The sequence below is a fragment of the Coptis chinensis genome, chromosome 5, assembly GCF_015680905.1.
Source record: "Coptis chinensis isolate HL-2020 chromosome 5, ASM1568090v1, whole genome shotgun sequence".
In the NCBI taxonomy this organism is placed as follows: domain Eukaryota; kingdom Viridiplantae; phylum Streptophyta; class Magnoliopsida; order Ranunculales; family Ranunculaceae; genus Coptis; species Coptis chinensis.
The window spans coordinates 81,658,305-81,667,054 of NC_141460.1; the positions used below are offsets into that span (position 1 = coordinate 81,658,305).

At 38.2% G+C, this 8,750-nt stretch overlaps 1 protein-coding gene across 1 annotated transcript; it reads right to left on the reverse strand.

The window, feature by feature from the left end:
- Positions 1 to 7,524: 7,524 nt before the first annotated feature.
- LOC147499279 (uncharacterized) lies at positions 7,525 to 8,373 on the reverse strand. Its single transcript, XM_086563446.1, has 2 exons — positions 8,121 to 8,373; positions 7,525 to 8,042 (listed from the first exon to the last, which is right to left on the reverse strand). The coding sequence occupies exons 1-2, from the start codon at positions 8,371 to 8,373 to the stop codon at positions 7,525 to 7,527; spliced, it is 771 nt and encodes a 256-aa protein (XP_086419572.1).
- Positions 8,374 to 8,750: the final 377 nt, after the last annotated feature.

An 8,750-nucleotide genomic window follows, 5' to 3' on the forward strand; every position in this document is an offset into this window, starting at 1 on the left:
TTTGTATTGATTTGTCCTGTATGTTGAATCAAACAATAACACATCACCAAAACAGCTGTAATCTGCACGAGACGTCGAATCAGCTCAGAACAATCTGACCAATTGGCTAAGTTCATTCAGCTCGTATGAGTAGTAAAATTCTGGATCAATCTTCGACTTGTTTTTCATGCAGGAAACAAGTGTGCTAGCATCTCCATTCATATAATAAATTTTTCTCATCCTGGTCATATAATTATACAAATCCTTTCTTATGTAACCAACTTTACAAAACTGGCCAGCCCTATAAACAAGAAAATCCATCACTTGACATTGTCTAATGCCCACATCAATTAGACTCTTTGCCAAAGCCACATCTTCACTGCCCATCTTTCTATGTGAGCGACCAAATATCGAACTAGGATAAGGCACAAGTGGATGAGTGTGTTCAGCAACAAACTTATTATCAACCCACATATTGCATTTAATATCAAAAATCACTTCAAAAATCGCAAGACACTTGCATCTAGACAACTCACGTTGTTTCCTTTTGTGTTCCATATTCAAATATTTCACCTCTCTCTCACCTTGGCACGAGCACACAAAATTTCTTTTAACCGGGATATCTTTATGAAATCGGTAAACACCCTTGCGTACACTAAACCCAACAACCTTGGCATACTCGTTGTAGAACTCAAATGCCTCGTTGCTGGTTTTAAAACGCATTGAAAACATGATTGCATTTTCATCTAGATCTTCCCATCCCAACTTACCACTGAATAGATCGAAATCATTCTCATTAGTTTGTTCACTTCTTGCATCTGCTTCATTTGACTGTCCTTCAAAACCTTCAATTTCACTAACACTATGGTCATCTGATTCATCTTCGTCTTCCAAACTCACATTGGTTGAACCTTCTACAATATTTATTTCGGTGTCTAAAGAATCACTTTCCTCATACGGACATGCGTCATTACACATATTTGTAGCCCAATCTCTGTCTTCATTAGAGATATCCACCATCACTTGATCACTATAATATGGTAATAATATAAATATGCATTCATTACTTCTTGCACTATAAGTGCAAAATAAAATAAACAACAAATAAAGAGTATACACGTGAAGCAACATTAATTTGAAGTTAAAATTTCATTTTAAAATAAAAAAATAAAACAGACAATAGCATTTTAGGTTCACAAATAAATAATTAAAAGATTCACCTTTGTGTCATGAAGGGACAAAAGGTGAAGGTGAGTAATGCGTAACGATAATTTAAGCAACGGAAACAAGTAAAAAGAAACTAGCAGTAAAATTAAACTCTCCTTATTATGTGACATAAGAAGATAAGCAAGTTCAATATGTGATTAAACTCCCCCTATGGAGCTCAATATTTACATGTCTTGAATCCTAGAATTGAAAATATGATCAATTTCAATTTTCAAGGAGTAGAATACCTTTATAATTGGCAATCCGGCCAGGCCAGGAATCTACTTATAATTTATAAACTATCACTACTTCTCTCGTTATTACGTTGTATAGTACTATAGTTCTTTCAAGATGTCATTCCAGAACTATAAAAGAGGTAATACTATTCCAACATCATTTTTTTTTACATTTATGCTAGAAAAAGTGACAATTTAGTTTCTCTGGTCTCAAGAATTGTTTATGCTCTTGCATGTGTCATGTGTGCCACTAAAATTATAGGATCGACTAACAATGCCAGCAGTGTTATCAGGATGAAAGTAAATCAGTTTAACTGGTACACTTTTTAAGCTTTTAAGCGGTACACTATTTAACCGGGTCCACCTCCCCCTCCGTGTATGCCTATGCGAATCACATTTCTAACTAATAATTCTTTTTCTCACCACTTGCTCATTTATTTCCTCGCATTTTTGGCCATGAAGCATCGGGGTTCGTATCTCTCAAACTCTTTTCACTTGATCACATTATTACTGTACACACTTTAGCACAATCACATAAATATTCTAGATTATAATCGGGTACCTACTTTAACTCAATTTTGCAATCCCGCCATTTGTCTACTGCACATCTTAAGAGTTTACAAACAAATTTAGTGCAATAAGATAACTACTACTACACTTAAATTTCTGAACAGGCCAAGTTCATCAATAAAACAAGTGTTTCTTATCTAACATGCTTTTGCTGGCCAACAGAGCGGGGTTAGGGCATTGCCAAGACATCGTCTAGTAGCGATCAACTCTTGTTAGCCTTAGTAGATAGTACTATCGCCTAGCACATTTAATTGCGGATTTTGATGGCATCAGTGCATTTATATAGAGGAAGCCATGATATATGTGTGAAAGTCATAAACAAGCAAGAAAAGCAAACCATTGAACCAAAATATACATGTAAAAAACTTTTGTTTGCCATTGAAGACCAAGCACCACCATATGTAAATAACAGATATTTTGAAACTAGATATTAATTCACTAATCAATCCATAGAAAAATTTCTTAAACTAAGCCTAAATTACTAAATACTCATATCCAAACCTGAAGGAGTATTTGAGAGATGCCCAATCCAGAGTTTGAAATGCAGAGGATTTCTCTTAGAAGATAGTGAAAAAGGGAAACAATGGAGATGAACTCAGTTTAGTGGAGATGAACCCGAAAAGAGTATGAGAGTTTGGCGCCAACTGTTTTCCTTTTTTATTCGAACCAGCCCGAAGTAAATAGCGATGCATTTATTTGACTTTCCAATTTCCACGATGGTTATTAGGTTGAATTAGTTTTTGGGTAAATTTGGTATTTCATATATTTGTTTTTTTTCCAAACCAGTTTATCCGGTTAACAAGTCTGTACTGGATCATGGATTTCCCAACAAAAATCAGATGTGGGGCTGAGATTAGTGCACATTGGAATGCATTGGAATGCCTGTGCATGGAAGCAAACCTCTTAATTTATCAATATTTTCCGAAAATTTTACAAAAGTTTTATAAAAGTTTCTTTTTTGGTGCTTCTTGAAACATTCATAGAAACCGAAAATGTGTTTGGAATGTTGTCTGGGCCGGGTCGTTGTCCCAAGATTTCCAAATGAAGTTTGGAATAACAGGTGCTTAGTGCATTACATGGGTGTTATTTACTCGATTTTTTTGGGCAAAATTAACTAATTAAAAATGCAATGTATTTTTGCTGTTTTTTTTACCATTAATGCAATGTACTTTGAATTTATTCTAAAAATGAAAGAAACTTTCGATTTTTTTTACAATTGATGATGCAACCTATTTGATTTCCGTTAAATCAAGTGTAAAATTGACGTCACAATTAGTTGGGTACGTGATGTGTGCGATCTTTGGGTCCAACTAAGCATGTGTTAGCTTAGTATAAAGTCATTAAATTATTGCCCTCAAACAATCACGTGGTGTTAAACGGTAGCATCAAAGTTTGAACTTGATTTGACATAAATCAAATAGGTTGCATCAATTGTAAAAAAATTGAAAGTTCGTTCGTTCATTTTTTTATTTTATTTTTGAAAAAGGTAGAGGTTTAGGCAGACCTCAACTTGTATTGATTACCTTCTTAAATGCAAGATTCCCAACCTATCCATTTCTACAAGAGCAATTGCTCTACTATCTAATGGTGAAAGGAGGAAAGAGATTCAGTCATCATGTGAGTTACAAAATTTAGAGAAGTAATCCACCACCCGATTCCCTTCTCTAAAAACAGGTTTTACATCTAACAACTCAAAAAAGTTTCTAAGAGATGCAAAGGATGCCACTATGTCGTCACAGTACCATGGCGCCTTCTCTAATCCATTAAAAATGTTTACTCTTCCCAAGAAGTCTGATCTCATTGCTAGTCTTGTGTACCCCTTGTTGATGGCTACCTTTATACCATCAACAATAGCTCTTAATTATATTCCTGCCCAATAACTGATTTACTTGGGGATGATCCAATGAATGCCAATTCCACAGTTCTGTGCCAGTTCCTAAACACGCCACCAAATCCATTAAACTCCCCTACAGCTCCATCTATTTGTATTCAACATCATCACGTTTTCCTCTGGATTGTTCCACTTACTCCACACTACTTGCTTTGTGTGGTAGCTCACTTCAATATTTTATCTTGACATCAGGACTCTAGTTTCAATCGAGTGTTGCACATCAACTAGTTTCCTCTGAAGATACAACTGCATTTCATAAATTATCTTGTTACATAGCTCATGTGATGTATAGTTTTTTTTTTTTTTTTTTTTTTTTTTATTTTTATGCAAATCATACTTATATTAATAAACTATGAAGATTAGTCTTCACACAAACATGGGTCTACAGTTTTTATCTAACATACAACTTGGAAGATCTGAGAAGCTTAGCTGCTGGCGCGCCCATGCAGCTAGCCTGTCAGCATCCCCATTAACCGATCTACTAATCCACCTATACACCCAGGATCTGAACTCAGCCATCGTTTGCATGATAGCTTCTCTAACGGCTGCCCATTCCCATCTTCACGTAACCTCTTGTAAGGCTCCAATGACTTCCTTGTTATCTCCTTCAAACACAAAATGTTGTTTTTCCATCCTTTTTGCCAACACACTTGTCACTTCAGCTGCTTCCAACTCAGCTTCTGCTACTTCCACCACCTTGAACCTTCTTACAGATGCTCTAATGATATTTCCTTCATTATCAGTGGCAATTGCCCCTGCTCCAGCCCAGCCTGTCTGTCTGCAATAGGAAGCATCGAATCTAATTACAATGCAATCATTATGTATGACAGGGAAGATAGACTCTAGACTATTATATTCACAAGGTAAACTAGATGTAGAGTTAAGAAAGTCTTCTCTGTATGCCAGATAGCACTTATCTGCTCCCACTCTACTTTCCCTTATCATTCTTTCTAGATTTGCCCTTCTATTCTCAAACTTGATCTCATTTCTGGTCTTCCAGATTTGTTGTAGTAAGAACACTATATGAGTTTCAGCCAGTCTTTTTTCATAGTCTGCTGAGCAGCACCAGGTCATGATCAGGTCCAATCTATCTCTCGAGAGAGAGTTGTTGTTCCTTTTGTATTCTTACTCCCACTTGTGATCCAAACCACAAGGTTCTTATCCAGTCACAGTTGAAAAAAAAGGTGTTCTACACATTCCATCTCTTTGAGACAGTATGGGCATGAGAAGTCTCCAACCATTCTCCTTTCAGCAAGGATGTTTCCCATAGGTAACATATGCATATACATTTTCCACATGAACATCTGTGTATGAGCTGGGATAGGAGCTTTCCAAATATGTCTCAGGGTGAGAGTGTTACATCCAGAACTCTACCCTATCTCATCCTTAGGATTTAGATGGTGGTGAACTGACTTAACAGTGAGCTTGCCATACCTATCTTCACCCCACCTCATCTTATCAACATTATTCACCTGTGGTCTAACTTTGACCTCTAATACCTTTGCACAGATGAAGGTCCAGATGAAGGCTCAACTTGGCCTCATCCCACCCACTCTTATCTGCCTTAAACAGCTCTGAGACTTTCAAGTTGTTCCAGTCAGGAGCTTTCACTCCTAATTCCTCCAGAGTAATGGGTTTGTCATGGCATTTGATCCAAGGATTAGTCATGACAGAAGTGGACTTCCCATTGCCAATAGCCCATATCAACCCCCCACTGATATCAGTGAAAGTTTTATGGATACCTTTCCAAAAAAAAAAAAGGTTTTGTCAGGGGGTTTTTTCCTATCCCCTATCCACTTCTTTCCATATATGCTGAACATAGTTCTTGTCCATAGAGAATGGATATCAGTTGCAGCTTTCCAAGAAAGCTTAGCCAACATGGCCTTGTTCATGTCTCTAGCCTTTCTTAGGCCCAAACCCCCAATATCTTTGGGTTTACAGATATGTTCCCACCCCAAGGTGTGGACACTTTTGGAATACTCCTTTCCAGACCACCAGAATTCTCTACATGCCTTATCCACTTTATTATACACAGAGACTGGGAGCAAATATGTTGACATGGCATATAGAGGGGTGGCCTGAATCACAGCTTGGATTAGAGTGGTTCTTCCAGCTTGTGACAGGACCTTTGCTTTCCATCCTCTTATTTTATTGTGAATTTTGTCAACCAAATAGTCAAAGTCCTCAGACTTCTTCCTGGTGAGCATAATAGGGACCCCCAAATATTTTTCTTTTGGGGCAAAGTTTCTCACTTTCCATAACCTTTTAAGTTTTATCTTCTGTCTATATGAGACATTTCTACTAAAAAAGATGCTGGATTTCTCATAGTTTATCTTTTGTCCAGAAGCCCCACAATAATCATCCAAAATCCTTTTAAGGTTCCCACTTTCAACCAAATTTGCTTTAATGAAAAGGATGAGGTCATCCGCATAAAGCAAATGACTCAGAGCAGGGGAAGACCTTTTTATCTTAATCCCATGTATTATCTCTTCTTGCTCTGCCTTGGCCACCATCCTAGATAGTGCCTCAGAGACAAGTATAAAGAGGTATGGGGATAAGGGATCCCCTTGTCTGACCCCTCTTTCAGGAATAAATCTTTCAAGAGGGGAACCATTCAACATAACCTGAAAGGAGACAGTAGTGACACATTGCTGCACCATGTGTCTCCACTTGTGATTGAACCCCAACTTTTCCAAGATGTTGTCCAGGAAGGACCACTCCATTCTGTCATAGGCTTTGTCCATGTCTAACTTCAGAGCCAGCCACCCATTATCCTTATTCCTCATGTTCTTCATGTTATGAAAAATTTCACAGGCTAGCCCCACATTATCTCCAATGTTTTTGCCTTTGATAAAGGCCCCTTGGAAAGAGGAAACAATTCTATTCATAAGGCTTTTTAGTCTATTAGCCATAATCTTGGAGATAATCTTGTAGCCAAAGTTACATAGGCTGATTGGCCTGAACTTGGAGGCATGGTCAGGATTATCAATTTTAGGGATTAAGGTAAGATGTGTCTCATTTATCTCAGGGTTGAGGGTCCCTTGTATGAAAAAATCTTGCACAAAAGCATTCACAGCTGGACCTATGATGTCCCAGCATTTTTGATAAAAAATGCCTTGGAAGCCATCAAGTCCAGGTGCTTTATGACTGCCCATCTTCTTGACCACTACCCAGATATCCTCAATGTTAGGCACAGCAGTAAGGATCTCATTTTCCCTAGCAGTAACACAAGGTTGGAAAAGATTGAGAATGATATCATTTCTATTAGGATGGTCTGAGGTGAAGATTCCCTGAAAGTACTGATTTAGGGATACCCCCACCTCATTCCTCCCTTCTTTCCATTCCCTATCATTATTCATAATCTTCTCAATGGTGTTCTTTCTCCTTCTATATATGGTGGAAATATGAAAGAATTTGGTATTCATGGCCCCATCCTTTAGCCATGAGTTAGAGGATTTCTGTTTCCAGAAATCTTCCTCTTTGGTATACCAATCAAGTAACTCCTCTTTAAGCCCTTTAGCTTTGTTGTAATTCACAATGCTAAAAGGCTTTGCCAGCACAGAATCCAGCTTAGCTTGGGTAGCCTTGATATTGGTAAAAATGTTACAAAAGATATGTTTATTCCACATTGCTAGGTCTTTTCTAGTTTTTTTCCATCTTATTCAGAAGGTTGAGATCAGGGATATCCAAGGATATCGAGTTCCATGCTTTTTCAATGACCTCTATACAGGTCTCATGATTGAGCCACATATCAAAAAACTTGAAAGGTCTAGGCAACTTCTCTTCTGTTCTATTCAAATTGATAAAAAGAGAGATGTGGTCAGAAATAGCATTAGCCCAAGTTCTGACTTGGGCATTAAGAAAAGCCCCTAGCCACTCAGGAGTAGCCATGGCTCTGTCCAGCCTTTCCAGAATGTGGTCTTTTGGTTTTTTATTATTACTCCAAGTATATTTGGGTCCTTTAAAGCCCAAATCCACCAGACCCAAGTCATTGATAAAGCTATTAAACTCCTGTATACTTTTAGTTAATCTACTCCTACCACCAATCTTTTCATCAAGGCTAGATATAGCATTAAAATCACCAAACAGGCACCATGGACCTGGAACTAGAGGAGCAACCTCCCTCAGTTCAGTCCACACTTTAGTTATATTATGAGAAGCTGGTTCCCCATACACGAAAGTAAAGAACCAAGGATCCTTATTAAAATAATTCAAAACTTTACCTGTGATTTAGTTGCGAGAAGCTCCCAGAATTTCTAGCTTCACATCTTCCTTCCACAAAATAGCTAGCCATCCACTAAGTCCTTGGGCTGGCACAGCAAAGACACCATTGAACTTCAGCTTCTTACCCAACTTATTTACACTAACCTTAGTAGCCTTGGTTTCAGACAGACATATAATATCTACATCAAACTTTCCTATAAGGTTCTTTAGTTGTTGAACTGCCGTGGTGGTACCAATCCCCCGGCAATTCCAGGCTTGTATCGTCATGGAAACTGAGGTGGCTGTGTTGGGACAGCCACCGCGAACCCTGGGAGAGATGTCTGCAGACCCCCACTGCTCATAGCTTCATCTTTCTTTTCAGAATACTGTCCTTGTCTTGGCATATCTTCTCCTTGGTTATCCTGACTAGCTCCACTTTGCCCAAAGCTCTCCCCATTGGTGCTCCCATCCCCACTGTACCCCTCAGAGCTGTTTTCTTTCTTTTTATACTTCTCCTTTTTACCTTGGTTACTTCCTCTTCCATTGTGTTCTTTCACTACCGTGGAATCATCTATAGCCAAAGGCTGGGGTTGAAAGAACAGAGACCGTTCCTCACTTCTATCAGATTCATACCCACCCCCTTCTTGGCTACCTTGGATAAGCTC

Excerpts from the sequence above, each read along its gene's own strand:
- LOC147499279 (XM_086563446.1), bottom strand. The coding sequence starts at position 8,373 with ATGACGATACAAGCCTGGAATTGCCGGGGGATTGGTACCACCACGGCA. Across the intron at positions 8,043-8,120 it reads AGAAATTCTGGGAGCTTCTC|CTTCTCATAATATAACTAAA; the intron begins GCAACTAAATCA and ends ATGGGGAACCAG.